The sequence below is a fragment of the Tubulanus polymorphus genome, chromosome 5 (assembly GCF_964204645.1).
Source record: "Tubulanus polymorphus chromosome 5, tnTubPoly1.2, whole genome shotgun sequence".
NCBI lineage: Eukaryota > Metazoa > Nemertea > Palaeonemertea > Tubulaniformes > Tubulanidae > Tubulanus > Tubulanus polymorphus.
Window position 1 is genome coordinate 16,140,207 of NC_134029.1, and position 16,307 is coordinate 16,156,513.

At 39.7% G+C, this 16,307-nt stretch overlaps 2 protein-coding genes and 1 pseudogene across 2 annotated transcripts in view; 1 reads left to right on the top strand and 2 right to left on the bottom strand.

Moving 5' to 3' along the window:
- Nucleotides 1–2,923: 2,923 nt before the first annotated feature.
- Nucleotides 2,924–16,307, top strand: part of LOC141905147 (asparaginyl-tRNA synthetase-like) — a 76,544-nt gene continuing 63,160 nt past the window's right edge. The window contains exon 1 of the mRNA XM_074793918.1: nt 2,924–2,949. Coding sequence (XP_074650019.1) covers nt 2,947–2,949 — 3 coding nt within the window. The 5' untranslated portion in view covers nt 2,924–2,946. The remainder of the gene's footprint in view (nt 2,950–16,307) is intronic.
- Nucleotides 4,081–5,065, bottom strand: LOC141905247 (uncharacterized). The gene is made up of 3 exons (XM_074794066.1): nt 5,019–5,065; nt 4,525–4,961; nt 4,081–4,259 (listed from the first exon to the last, which is right to left on the bottom strand). The coding sequence occupies exons 1-3, from the start codon at nt 5,063–5,065 to the stop codon at nt 4,081–4,083; spliced, it is 663 nt and encodes a 220-aa protein (XP_074650167.1).
- On the bottom strand, nt 10,628–13,804 carry LOC141905248 (uncharacterized; annotated as a pseudogene).

Sequence of the window (16,307 nt, forward strand, 5' to 3'; positions counted from 1 at the left end):
GAACCGGACGCCATATTGGATGGGTCAATCTAAAGTGAAGATTTTTTAGAATATTTGCTGAAACAATGTTTCATGACCCACTCATTTTAAGAAAAATATAAATTTCTTGCCTATTTCAACAATGATATCTTGAAATTTGGTTAGCATTAATAACCCCAGTGACAGTTGACAAAAATTTGATTAGTTTCATGTACTGATTACCTTCACATCGTTTCAGTAATAACTTAAAACAAATCTTCACTTTAGATTCCCTAATCCAATATGGCGTCCTATCGAACGATCGTCACGATTCTGAGATAAAAACCAAAAATCTGCTTTCTAGAAGAGATATCATGATATAAATCACTGCATTGGATTCTGTGAGACATTCTGAAGTTAGAACAGTGATTTGTAATTCAGTAGATTGCGTAAGTCACGAGAGGTGCAGATCTGCACTTTTACCCCGATGAGCTCGTAGGGTAGTTCCGGGAGTTTTCGTGCACTTAATGAATATTACCTACCTCCTTAGTCTGAATACCAGTCGTTGTTACCGGTTCCCTACAACGTCTGACGCTAAAGTATCATATAGAGATTAACTCCTGTTTGCATGCAACAACTGATTTTAGTGCCAAATCAAACCTTTCTACTAAAATAGATAAATATGTTACCTAGTTGACTTTGAAAACGTGTTTTATAATGATATTTTTGATGATTTAAATCGGGAACCGGAGAATATATTGATTTGAATTGAATTGATTGTCATAATCTGGATTTCCAATACGGACTGAATTAATAAAATGTGAAAATTCAATACGTCTCTCCAAAATTACTCTAAACATTATTTTTTGTTGATAAAATGCATAAATTGTGGTCAATTTTAACCTCAAGCATTTGAAACAAGAATAATATCTGCATTGACATCAATGTCAGTCCATGTTCAAGTCGGAATCCGTAATTTACACTCCCATCATGCACCACGAAAAGCCGCCATGTTTGTTATGTTGCTTCACTTCAACTATTTTTTGAGGCGACTAGGCAAAAGTTTTGAGCTACTAGGATCGTCAAAAGCTACTTAGGATTACAAATATATGCATAAACAATAGTTTACTTCCATCTGATTACAGAACAATCAGTTGATGGTGTTTTAAGGGGTGAAATAGACACTCAAAGCCTCGTCCCTCAAAATGAGGGACGAAAATAAACCTTATATGAGCACTTTCGCCCTAGACGTTGTTTGTAGAATGACGGCTAGGTACTAGACTACTACCTACTCAGATTGAAAGCACTTACATGTCCAAATTAGCCACTAGGTGGTAGTGGCATCCTTGGGATAACCCACTGGAAAAAAATCCCAACCCATGTCATGTCGGTAGTTTTCGCGCACTAGCGTTAGTTTTCGCGCAACTCGGGATTTTGGAGTATTAAAATTAAGATTGCGAATTGTAAAGGAAAATTGAAATGGTAAACCAATGGTTATCACGGTATGTGTGACTAAATATTTGAACAATTATGAACATGATAGAGTCATCTAATAAAGCATCATAAACATTTTATGTATGCTTAATTAACATACACCTTCCTACTTCGAATGAACTATGAATGGGTTGTAAAGGAGGACGGCTTTAATTTTCTCAACATCTTCGACTTTGCATTTGAAACCAATAGTGCATTTTTGTTCGGGCCCTGTTATACGGTTTCCACCACCAAACAGGTCCTGATATAAAGCTTGATAACCGCCAACGCCTCTGCCTCCGTTCGTCTGATATACGCAACTATGCGCTTACTTGCCCTGTCAAGGACCTTTAGGCCTATAGCATTCAGATCTCTGATATTTTCGGGTTCATATTCGCATATGTACCCTCCTCCTACGTCTAGCGCCTTGGTCAGAGAATGGTGGTGCATCCCAACAGTGTGCACTGGGCTGATGAAAATATTCGTTATACTAAAAAAGAAAAATGACGTATTGAGCGAACAACGAGATGGAAAATCAAATTCTATTTGATAATTCTTATCATGAAAAGTCTATGAACATAAACAAATCGGCAAAGGGTTTTGAAATATAAACAAGTGTAGATATATTTTGTTTTATAATTATTTAAATATACCGTGTATATAATAACATAAGGACCCAATGGTTCTGTGCACATTGCACGTGAACCACTGAATACTAAATTATGATTGGTGATACCATTTATTCAAAATTATTTGACGCACATGATTTTTCAATTTATTATTCGCATTTTCGGTGAAATGGACCCCGTCGGATGGAAGGCGAGTTTGCCAAGTATTATTTCTACACCCCAGATCATAAAACTTCCACACCTTAACTAAATTCCCATCTACATCCCCAAATAGATACCCATTAAAATTATCAATCTTCTTATTGAATTCACTCGCACTACTTTTTCTAGTTGATGTTCTTTTATATAGGGGCAAACAAACAAAATCTGATAAGTAGTGCCGAGTAGTGCTCTTATTAATCATGCAATCGTATGTACATATGACACGCGTGTCTGTTTCACCGTCTAAGTCGTTTCCCCCCACTAAAATTATAATTAAATCGTAAAAGTTATTTTTGACCTCCATGATTTTTCTATCTATGTCGACTATCTTCACGCCACCATAACCGTAAAAATCAACACCAATTTCCAGATGTTCGAAATCCCATGTATTCGAAAGCCGACTTATAAAGCTATCACCAAAGACTGCTGCTTTAAAAGTAACGTAAAACTAACTATAGCTCGTTGCGGGAGTAGCAAGTTAATATTTTCAACAAAAAAAAATATCAAACATTTTATGTATGTTAAAACTAGATCGAGGATGTCGCATTGATGGTACGAAATAATTAACATCATAAACATTTTATGTATGTTAAAACTGGATCGAGGATGTCGCATTGATGGTACGAAATTATTAACATCATAAACATTTTATGTATGTTAAACCTGGATCGAGGATGTCGCATTGATGGTGAGAAATTATTAAAATGATAAACATTTTATGTATGTTAAAACTAGATCGAGGATGTCGCATTGATGGTAGGAAATTATTGACATCATAAACATTTTATGTATGTTAAAAACTAGATCGAGGATGTTGCATTGATGGTACGAAATTATCAACATCATAAACATTTTATGTATGCTACTGACACAAAGCAAAGAGAATTCCATAGACAAAAAGTGCACCAAAAGTCCAAATCATCTAATGACTCATCGCTATCATCAAACCCAATGTCCGTGCACTGTTTATGAAACCAACGAGGGCAGTGATCACAACCAACACATGCTGCAATTTTTTCCTCAAGGAATTCCTTTTTGCATTTTTGGCAAACATTTTCATCATTCTTGGCTGTTCTCGTTGACTTCAGTTTTTCTTTGATCTCTTTTTTTGTGCTTCCTCTGACTGTTTATTGAAGAAAGCCATCATTTGGTCACCAGTCAAGTGCTTTGAAGGGAAATCTGCCCTAGTTTTTTTTCGAGTGTCTTTCTTGAATCTTCTTCCACAGTTCGGGTATGTTAATATCTCATCGAATGATGACGATTTATTGGGTGGTGCGGATGAGGTTGAAGATACCGAATGTAATGAAGGCTGTGGACTAGGTACAGATGATGATCAAATTGTCTTTGCTTTGATTGTCTTCCAGATGACAAATAAGGCGTCATCTTCAAGATCATAACCTTCGGCAAATCTTCTATTAAAAATATTGCATTGCTCAGAAGACAGCGCTTCCTCGAACATCGTCAGTGCAGTGAGTTCAGAGGTTTCACTTAAGATAACATCTACACTGGCCTAGGTTTTGAATTAATGGTACTTTGACCTTCATCATTCTGGTCACCCCATGCCATTGAAGGTGCCATCTTAGCTACCTTTATGGCTTCTGGGTCGAATGGAAATATACCAGTTGCACGAAAGCCATTTATGATATTAGAAAGCTTCAAACCAGGCATTACAAAAAACGGGAGAAAAACACTTTTTCGTAACTTGATGTCCATCGTGGGAATCACGGTAGAGTTTTACCTGCTTCCTCCAAGCTGGCTTGAAAAAACTTACATCGAGTTGTTGAATTACGTGACTAGCATGTGGGGGAAAACAATACAATTAAATACCCTCACTACTACAAAATTTACTTATTTCGAAATCAAAATGACTTGAGTGGCCATCAAGAAGAAGTAAGACTGGTCTCCGTTTTGGTATGTTCGCCACAAAGTGATTTGCAAGCCATCCATAAAATAGAGGGGTATCTATCCATGCATTATCACTGCAACCAAAGTATGTGCCTGGGGGAGAACCAGTGATCGGATTATACCGAAAACGTCAGCCAGGAAAAATCAACATAGGTGGAATAGCGGAACCAACTGCACTGGCACAGGCACCTAAAGTTATTTGAGTCCTGTCCTTACTAACTACATTATACAACGACTTTCCTTGTATACCAATGACAAATGCCACTTGCATCAAAATTGTAAATGCGACTACCATCATTAACTTAATCCTTGCCGTCCTCGAGACGTGTTACCTCTTTCAAAAAATTGGAAAACCAACAACCAATAACCTCCAATGATCTAGGTACCGAGAGATTTTCAGAGGATTTGACGACAAGGTGTGGATGGCGTTTCATGGAGAGATAGTACCAATCCTTTCCAGGTTTGTTATCTTTGAATATGGTCTTTTTGTTATGCGCATTCAGACAGCGTTGGACGGTATCTAAAAGTTCTTCTATGGTTCTCCCATAACCTATTTTCGCCATACTCTCAATCCAGTTACGCAACTTGCTATCAACCTCCTTTCCTAATATGGGCTGTGGGCCACTCCACTTTTCGATTACTTTCGGCGCTTCAGCAAGTCTGTCTCTTAAAGTAGCCTCTGGTATAGCATATGCCTGAGCAGACGCCCGAATGCTAGTTCCCGTTCTGATAAGTTTAATCGCTTTTCTAATGTCATCCACGGAATATGATCGCCTATAAGGGCCCCTTGCTTTCCTAAAATTTTCAATTTCAAACTTTAAACTGAAATCGCCATAAAACTACATTATTTACTTTACTTGTAGGTCATAGTTGTTTAAATGATATCGACCCAATTTCATTTGGCCTCAATCGTGAATGAAAGAGTTCCAACTGAAGAAAATGAATACATTATTTCAAAATCGTGTGGAAATAGGCTAACAGCAAGAATGTGCTTGTGTTCATGAGATTTTATATGAAGGTGGTTAGAAATTAGATTTAATCCCATTACACTGACAGTGCTTCGTCTAGCATTAAAAAAGGGCAGGGTGCTGATTTCAAGTAAGGGCATTTTTGTGCGTGATTCCATTGGCGCAAGGGCACATAGTAACGCACTCACGTCTGTTTTAGGGGCAACCTGCAATGTTCCCTATTGCATAGAATTGAGGTGCCCCCTACTACGATTGAGGACTAGAAACTATGTTTAACTCTGATTTTGCCATGAGTGACACACTTGACATCCATAGGTGTACATCCTTACACCTATGCCTGTCAATGAACAAAAGTTAATCAATAAGATAAGGCTTTCAAAATGATTTGGAAAACCAGTTGCAGACAAAAAATAGCAGAAAAAAGCAATCCCAAAAAGCAAATGATACAGCGAAAAAAGCCAGCAATAGTGTATAGGCCTACATGAACTTGCATATTCTTAATCTTAGAAATATCAAATTAATTGATTTAAATTGATAGTGTTAGTGATTGGCAAGTAACTGTTGATAATTGGTAAAGCAGCCAGCTTAAGAACACATTATTGCTATTAGGGTACTCAAACTAATTGTCTCTGCGAGTCTCTCTGTGAGTTCACCGAAAAGTTTTTCACCTTGTATATATAAAATTTGTCTAACAGTCTAGATAAAAAGATCCAGAGCATCACGATGTGTTCTAAAAGAAACAATCCATCAAATATACACTACCAGCTTTACAACGGCAGTTGCTAGAATGATTGGCGGTAGTTTGGAAGTCAGCCAATTTCCTGGAAGCTTAAACTAGGCAACGCGTCTGAGGTACGTTTTCACACGATGCACACTGACTGCAGTACATTTAAATATAATCACTGATCACATGAGCTACTATCATTAATATCATACGAGATATTTCATAGCTGTCGCAGGATTCTTACTAACAGTCGGATGCGTCGGCTTATTTTGAAAGCCCTGACTCATTACTCGTGACTGAAAAGGGCAGGAGGGCGGACCTACGGCAAGTGATGGGGGCACAAGGGCTAGCATGGGACACATCTGAAGGGCACAAGGGCGGCTATTTTCGGGGCGGGGCGGACGGCCCCTCTATTTTTGGCTAGATGAAGCACTGACTGACTTATTCCACGCCAATCTTGAGAAATTTCCGTTTATCCAGAGTATCAAATTGAAACGAACAGTAATTAGCAATTGCACATTCTCATTGTACCCAAATAAAGAAACCAAAATTATACAATTTAAAGATTCTTACGAATTATTCTTTGTACATGTACGAAGCATTTTGTCTGAAAATAAATTCAAGTATGGCAAAATAATCAATATTCTGATTTTTAATTCTCGTTTCCCCTCATCATTCAAGTCCATGTGTTGATCTTCTAAGCTGTCACTTGAAAAAGAAAGTATCTTTCAGGAATAATGATATGTAATGGAGTAAACTGGTTAAAATGATCCACTAAATGTAAAATCCACTAAAATATGGTGCGTTTATTGCGTGTATGTAACATGTATAGGTTACCCAAATTGCAGGCAGAAAAAGAATTATTCAAACACATACTCACCTTATTATAACTAGGAACCGCCGAGTAAAAGTGACACTAAGAGAATCCGCAGAGATCCTGAAATCTGAAAAAATTGATAAGAATTATTGCTGGAAAATCAAAAGTCTTTTGGTTAAGGGTAGGGTTTTTTCTATTTCTTTAATTTAAACATCCTACTAACAGTGAATAACAATTTGACTGTCAGACCATAGGATGGTCTTCACAATCTGAGCAGATCTACATCTGAACTCTACGATCCGCTCGGGTTACCCTCACCCGTACACATACGCGCGAAAACGTTCATTCAAAAGCTATGGCTCGGAAAATTGAACTGGGATGAACGTTTGCCCGAAAATCTCGCGAACGAATGGAGAAATATATATCCCGAACTCGAAAACGCTAGGGATATATCTTACAAGCGGAAATATTTCGATACCGGAATATGCGATAATTGCGAATTGCATATGTTTGCCGATGCAAGCACTGTTGCGTACGGTGCTGTTGCCTATCTGAAACGCATTTCCGATAATAACGTATCAATTGTTATGGCTAAGTCGCGAGTGAAACCGTTAAAAGAGATCACGTTACCACGAATGGAGCTCATGGCAGCTCTCATTGCGACGCGACTATCGAAATTTATCGTGGATTCGCTGACGAAATCTCAGATTGTGAAGACCATCCTATGGTCTGACAGTCAAATTGTTATTCACTGGATTAGAAGTCAGAAAAAGCTACCCGTATTTGTTGAAAACCGCGTAAAGGAAATTCGAATGAGAGATTTCGACGATATCAAGTATTGTTACACGAAAGACAACCCAGCCGATTTACTCACACGTGGAGTAAAAGCGACCGAACTTCAAAATTCGGATCTGTGGTGGAACGGTCCACATTGGCTTCCGAACGGCGATTGGCCAGTATGCGAAATGTTTGATGAGCCTATTACGCATGTCACCCAGCTCACCTACGACGAGCCGCAACTCGTCTGCACTACTGCGATCACAGACATATGCGGATTACATAACATAATCGAAATCACCGAATTCGCGACGCTACCAAGATTGTTACGCGTTACCGCTCTCGTCATGAAATTTATAACGCGACTCAAAGGGAATAAAAGTACCCGTCACATTTCGGTACCGGACTTGCGTCTAGCAGACAAACGCGTGCGGGAGTGAAGTTAGTCTTCTACCGTTTATTAGGTGAGATGGTGTCAAGGGTTCCAATTCGTTTACGTCGGACGACACATATGTTAGCGGGCGGTCATTAACGGCTGCTTCGACTTCCGTAAGCAGGGTGTTCAATTCGTCGGCCGTTACGGATGTTCGTCCTAGCGTTTTCTTGATCGCATTTTTCGTGACGCCGATTAGTCGTTCGTAGAATCCCCCGAACCATGGGGCGCGTTTGGGAATAATTTGCCATTCCTCGTATTATGAGAGAAGGAAATCTTTTACGGTTTTCTCCTCCTGTAGTTTCACGATAAAATCGGCGGCGTTTGTGAAGGTTGACCCATTGTCCGATATCATTAATCGCGGTATGTAATTCGGATCGTCGTCTGGTATCTCTTCGATAAAGTCTCTTGCACACTGCTCTCGAATAATGTTGTCATAATGCTCTAGTAAATCTGATGATAGGTTGTGTATCATCGCGCGTGTTCGTCTCTTGCATACACTGTAATTTGACGGAAGTGCTTCGTGATCACCTTTCCACGGTAGAGCCGCCACGTATCTTCCATCTCCATCCCGACGAAGTTTTTCGGAACGATAATTGAGATACGATGTAGGTTTCGAGTCGTTTTCGTCCTTTATCCCTATTGTCTCGAGGTCCCAGTAGCGAGATAGGTTTTCCTCTTCGTGAACAGGGCTCGTTAGAAGCTTAAAGCAAGTGGTCATCACCGTCGTTGATGGGAAATCTGTTGGTCCTGACAGGAGATAACCCAATTTTGAGGCAACAGCTGTGGGGCCCTGTCCTCTGATGACCTTATCTTCGACTACGGACCAGTAATGGTCTGCACCTGTCAGGAGGTCAATTTCAAACGAATCGGTCGTAGCGTACGGGGCCAACTCAATTTTCTGCAGATAATCATAATTCGTTGCTGCCTTGTATACATAGTTTTTCATCGGTGTTGAGATCTTGGGTACGATAAGAGCACGTATATCGATGGCTCCCGATGGCGTTTGTAGTTTTAGGTCAGTCACCCCAACTGATTGGATGCCAGATGTGTTGGCGCCAAATGCCGAAACGCATATAGTTTCCCGGTCGATGAGATTTAGGTCGATCGGAAGTCTTCTAGCGGCATCGTGAGAGATAAAAGAACGCTGCGCTCCCTCGTCGAAAAGAATGTTTACGATAGTGGATCCGGAGTTTGCCGAAATTGAACCCACAGCTGTTTTCAATATGACTGTTCCAGATGTTGGTGTCAATTTGGCCTCTACGATGGTGGGATTCTGCTTCACTGACCCGTTCCCATGGCCTTCTCTCTCAGTGCAAAGTAGTGTGTGGTGTCGCCGATTGCATATTCTGCAAGTCCACCTTGAGTTGCAATTACTAACTTTGTGGGTTCCAAGACAATTAAAACATAGTCTGTTTTTTCGCACAATTTCTTCTCGCTTTTCTGGCGACGTGACGACGGTGCATTCAATAGGTGTGTGGTTTCCTCTACAAAATTGACATTTTCTGATTGGTCGGTCACCCGGTCGTTCGCGTCGTTCGGGGTGTTGATTCCGAGTGATGAATGCTGACACAGATGGTAATTCATATACACTGGTAGGCCTATCTGACGATTCCGCTTCTGAAGCTTCTATTTCTTTCTTCAGAGCCTGTCGAAGCGTAGTGAGCGTCCAGTCTGTGTTGCCATTCCCACGAGTAAGCTGTTTCCTTACTGATCCGGGTATTTTTTCGAGTATAATTGGGATGAGAAGATCACCATACCCGTCTTCTGTCTACCCTAGAGCATTCAAACCGCGAATGTAACTTTCTAAATTATCCGAAAATATTTTCAATTGAGTGATGTTTTCTCCTGGTTTAGGGAGCTCCCATAAAGCTTTCATGTATGAACTTACGATTTTCTGTGGCTGGCCATATCGTGTCGTGAGCAGCTGTAACGCGTTGAGATAATTTGCATCGGTTAGAGCTAACCCTTCGATCGTACGCGATGCCTCTCCGGTTACTAATCCTCTGAGGTACTGAAACTTGACGACATTATCGAGATGTTGATCGTTATGGATAGCTGAGTTGAAACTGTCCATGAAACCTTGCCAAGTGAGTATATCACCGTCAAACTTGGCGAGGGTGAGTTTGGGCAAGTTTAGCGTCTTGGATGTCCGTTGGGTGGTGGAGATTTCACTTACATTAAATGTTGATGTATCGGCGCCTGGAGAGGTTTCAATCCGTTTCCGTTCGAGAAACTTTTTTAATTTTTCATTTTTGCTGATAATGTCCGTACTATAGTCGTCGGCTTCGATTATCGCTCGTTCTAGATCATTATCCTCAGTCATTTCGATTATGCCGTTATCTAATTGTTGAATGTTGCGTAACTTGGTCGTGATTAAGTCGATTTTGGTTTCCAATTCATCGAGTACCGCCTCAGCCCCGGAGACAGCCTTGTTTAATAATCCACGGTAGGCTCCTCTTGATTTTCTCTGTCTTTCGATTGTACATGTATTCGTTTGCGGGTGTGCAGTTGTAGCCATCCTGGTCACGGCACCAAAATGTATGGAACCAGGAACGTTGAGCGAAGAGAGCAGAAGAGAAACACCTGCGTTTAGTATGATGACTATCGAGTGTACTGATTTATTTACTGAGACGGATATACAGATGGTTGATTACAATATAGGTCATTAACAGAGTTCAAGTATAGGATAGATACAATTCCTGACACTAATTATAATCAAACTAGCAAAATACCCGTCGTGAATAATTGTTTTATCGTTATTCCTAAACACTAAAACTGACGGAAATTGAACATTTTGCCTACACTTGTATATAGAAATGTACATTATAGTCGCTAATGAAATAATAGAAGAAATAAGTGATAACTTTAATTAATTATATACATATTACAGCACTTCGGGATAAACCACATTTATAGTTTTTCTATCATTGGTTGCCGTAGGAAAGAACAAATGGGAGGAAGCACCAACTCTGGAAAAGGCTACGTACAACTGTCCGTGCGAGAAACATGGGGATTCTAGACTTATTCCAGAGTTCTTTAATGTTTGGCCCTGCGCCTTATTGATAGTCATGCCAAATGACAAAGAAATAGGGAATTGTAGCCTCCTGAATTGAAATGCATAGTCACTCGGTATAAGAGGTATTCTAGGTTTGAGTACAGTATCTCCCGAAAACTCTCCAACGCTTATCGTTGCCTCAATTATGAATTTGTGAAGCTTTTTCACAATCAACCTCGTTCCATTACATAATCGAGGAGCATCGAGGTTTCTCAATAAGATGATGGGTGTCCCAATTTTAAGTTTTATTATATGAGGTGGCATTCCTGGTGGATGAAGTGAATTCAGGAATTCCGCCGGGAACTGAACCATTTGGTCGATGTCACGAATAGTGTCAATAGATTTAAATGTATGCGTATCTCCTGGAATTCTATCAAGCAGAAACTGATTAATGTCACGTACAGCATCATTCCGAGGTGCGAGTATAGCACGTTCAGCTAGCCAGTTCGGTTTCTGGTAGTTCACAGGTAAGTCAGGAAAAACGTTATTGATCAATTGCTGAGATGATAAAACGGCCGTACCAACTGATGGGGGTATTGTTATGTGTTGGTTAGAATCCAGAGGTAATTTTCCATCACCAATCTTAGTAAATTTTGAGAGAATGTAGCTGCATCCTGATCCCCTGATAGGTGAACACGCATATTGGTTTTTAAAGTAATTATTTCCACATATTGCCATAGGACCGAAGCTTTAAGTGACGCATTCACTTGATCTGCTCTTGTTCCACGGCGAACAATAGGCAATGTTTGCCTGAAGTCTCCAGCAAATAGAACTGTTATACCGCCCATTATTTCGGGGGATTGGCGCAAATCGCGCAATGTTCTGTCCAAAGCCTCGAATCCATTTTTATGAGACATAGTACATTCGTCCCAAACTATTAGGGATGTTTCTCTTAAGAGTGATGCTACACCAGAACCATTGGCAATGCTGCATGTTGGATAATCATCAGTTGCAAGGTTAAGCGGTAATTTAAATGTTGAATGTGCTGTCCTACCGCCTTTTAATAGAGTAGCAGCTATACCGGACGAAGCTACAGCTAGGGCAATTTTGCCACTGAGGCGTAGTTTTGCAAGTATAAGATTAAGTAAGAATGTTTTGCCAGTGCCGCCTGGTGCATCCAGAAAAACCATACCACCAGATTGATGTTGTAATTCTAAGATTCTTCGATAACAGGCTAATTGGTCAGGTGTCAAATTCTTAGATCGATCATTGACAATTTGTTCCAATTCTAACTCATCATAGCTGGTTTCCTGTAATGATTCTCTACCACACAACAACATCAGCAACTGTTTTTGGTAGACCATAATACTCCAAACTTTTGCCGCTTGGGAATGATAGTGATTTTGTCTCAATGTCCACTAAAGCCATGTTGTAAATTCTATCAGAGTATGTCACTTCAACATGAGCATTTTGTTTTTGGCATCTATGTAAATAATCTTCTGACATGGCATTTTTGTGCTTATGCCACAATGAACGTGGATCCGATAGTTCACACATATATAATAATAATGCAAAGAGATGTCGCACTTTCCGAGGCGATTCGCAGAGGATTGCTTCTTCAATTGTGGAATCCCATTGTTTATCATCTTCGAGTAAACCCAGTTCATTACATGTATCACGGAATGTAGTAAACTCATGGCCATTAACAGTACGTAGTTGTGAGTAGCTAGTCGGACCTGGAACCGTATGGAGGAGTCTAAGATAGTAGCACTCCGCATTGCAAGGGTCAATAGTGTAGACCCTACCGAGTGCAGCAGCATTCTTAACTCCATTTGCATCAGGAACAGGAATTCCTTTTACCCTTCTTTTCCAGTTTTTGTTTTTTCCGTCCCAAGTATAGTATTTAGGCACTTCATAGTAGAGAAGCGTTCTAGCAAATTCATCCACTTGACATAGAGAAAAGAATGCTGTAAGTGTTGATTTTGGTGGACTTGCCGCTTTAATAGGGGCAGTTTCATTGGTGAAGTATACCCTCTGACCATTTTCTAAATGTACTTGCAGATGGTTTACTGGTGGGAATCTCTCATGTAATGGGAAAGACAAAATACGCCACACAGCTTCGTTGGTGTTTATATAGCATCCCAATTGATATTTTTCAATCTCATTAATTGGCACATCATCCTTCTGAACCTCGAAAACGCCATATCTGATCCCTTGCAAATATATTTGCAAACGTATTTAATACTTTTTATCGAGGTGCATATTTCGACGTTGATATGAGCATTGAATGTCCGACGCAGAAACTTATTATGGGGTACAACCCATCTATTATCTATTGTTATTTCATTGCCCTGGATAGTGACTTGTGTCGAATTTCCTCCATGATCAGTTGACCTACGTTTATACAAAGGGTATCCATCGTTGCCAGTTCGTGTTTCATGCATAAGTGGTTTTGGGTAATTTTTTGAGCAACATCCATTATGCATGCACGGAGAGTTCGAATTGATGAAACCACATGGACCATGAATCATATTTTTGGTTATTATATCTAATAGTTCAGGGTCTTCCTGCCCAGGTAACTCTGTCGACACAAAACTGTCTATATCTACTGGTTGAATTCTGTTAATAAGCCAACACAATATGGAATACGCATGAGGAAGGCCGCGTTTTTGCCATTCGACTGTATAGATGTAAGCACGGACATCACCGAATATTTTACGGTTTGTGATGAGGTCCATAAGAGATTTCAGTTTAAGTTTGAAGACTCTAGCAATGATATCGTGGCTATCACTTGGAACCTGACCGGGCATCAGTTCCTGTTGGATCTCTGCCCATTTAGGGTTACAGGTAAAAGTTATAAATAAGTCAGGGCGACCATATGCCCTAACATAGCACATGGCATCTTGTGACCTCTCGTGCATATATCTTGGGCCACCTACAAACTACGATGGAAGAATAATCGCTTGACCAATATTCTAAGCATTTGGATCAGTACTTAGTGCATCTTTCAAATGTATATATTGCTCGGCACTTTGATGGTAGTGAAGGTAATTAAGTCTTTCGGTTTCAATTTTTGCGTACATATCTACCCAAAACTGTTGAGACAATGATTTGCAGCGTAATAAAATGTTAAATGTATCGGCCCTTTGCATCATTCTGTAAGCATAGAACTCCAGAGCAGTAATTTTTCTATCATTTATGGATTCCCCAGTGACAGGGTTAAAACCGCGGCACATGGAAATGGTATCCATCATCTCCATGGGGGAAGAGCAGAGGGTATTGGAGGGCGTCATACTATCTGTGAGTCTCTGAAACAGACTTCAGCTTGCAATGTCTCAGTTCCAAAATGATGTCTCTTTTGGATGCAGTATTACCACTCAAGATGACTCCAACCTCCGGTGTTGTCGGTGCATTAAAGCGACGTGCGTGTTCCCCATCTGGTTTACGATCAGCATGTATTAATATCTTACAATCAGGAGATGTGAATTTTTCAATAGCAGCTTTAAAAGAGTTGATATAAGTATTGCAGGTATGTAACATATCCTGTAAATTACGTATTAGATTTATGCGCAAGTTAGGCTGCATGGAATGTCGAAGGTCACTCTGACTATCCATATTACTAACAAAGTAAATTTGCAGAAATTTCGGTGTTTCATTGTTCCTTGGAAACAATGAGCCAGCCAGATGATATACCTGCCCTTGGACCTTAAAGGTCGGCATAAATCCACTTTCACTAACGCGCGTACCTCCAAATGATGTCATCTGAAACGTTGGATTGTATTTTCGAATATTGTTCAGATAGTGAGCGGAGAAGTCTAATTAACAGAGTTCGAAGTAGCATCGGTGGATCAGGTTCATCTTGTAACTTAACTTTTCCAAGGGAGCAACACTTTAAAGGTTATTCATGTGGCCACTTTAATGCTTTACAACACTGGCATGGTGTAGCCATACGTCCAATGTCACATTGAGGAATCTGATACTCTATGGAGGGGTCATATTTAATTGCAGCCAAGTGAAGGTTCTTGGCAGTCCATTTGATCTGAGGAGCACTTAGTGAAGAATCCTGCAGAGTACTGGTATTCCGTTTCTGCCTGGCAACTTTGCATCTCTTTGTTGTTTTGCTGAGGCTGGACTTTTTTGGAGGCATCGTGTACACTAAAAACCTGAGATAATATGGAAAATAACTAAAATAAGTCATGTGTTTAAAAACTAAATCATGTTTCTATTCAAAGACTTTATAGAAACCAATTACAAAAAACACTGTGACAACACCAATAGACATTCTGAACAAAGCATACATTTGATAGGCCTATACATTCTATGCATCGTCTATCATGATATACATTCTATGCATCATCTATCATGTTAGCAGCTTGTTGTTCTGTGACCATTTCTGGGCTAGGGTCCGGCATAGTTTCATTCTCCCTCGCTCCAGTATCTTGGGTCAGATCAATCTTGGAAAGCTCCATATCGTCGGTGCTTGACATTTCAAATCTTTTTGCTGGTGGCTCATCTGCACCATGGTCGATTGCCGGTCTTCTGATTGGTGTCGAAGTTGTTGTTGTTGGTCGTTTCACAGGTGTCGGGTTGTTCAGTTTGAATATTTGTGATTTTAAATCAGCAAGTTTTTTCATGTACATTTTGTGCAGGTCGGTGAGTTTATTGTTTATATTGATACATGACCTCTCCACCGAGGTCCTGATATTGGTAAGATCTTGTGGTTTGATATTAAACTTACTGGATAGGGACGGATTTTCACGAATCGCTTGATAGACCGATATTTCAATGAGGGCAACATCCTTAATGACTTCGTCTTCATGACTTTTTATTAATTGTTTGATGTCATCCATCTTACCATTCATCTGTAATATAAGAGGGCAAGGGTATTAAAATCGAGTACTGGATAACAATACCGTAAATCATTACTTGTTAAGTTAATAGGACAAAGGGGAAATGGGAAAAACATTTGTAAGACAAATGCCACACCTTATGTTCAATACCCGAGTGAAGTGGCCAAATTTCACTGAATGAGTCTGAAGCAGGAGCAAAAACCTTCATTTGTTAACGGGCTGGCAAAATGTTTTATTTAACGTGGACGCCTCCTCAGTCCGATGCACAAAGATAATTCTGTACAGATTAAACTTACAGAACAATAAAGGGACTATTTGAATTTCTATTGGATAAAACATAGTTGCCACTTATCGGATAAAAATCCGGAAATTATTGCAAGTCAGAAAAAAACCAATATAATGATAAATTTTAGGTCAAAGACAGTAAAAAAAATCCGGAATTCCGGAAAAGTGGCAACTCAGAAAAAGGATCTTGTTCATGAAACTGGTGATAATGACACATTACCTTTTGTGCTGATTGTTGTTCAGGATTTTGTGAATACAGGTATACAGTACTTTCTTATCTCTGCGACAA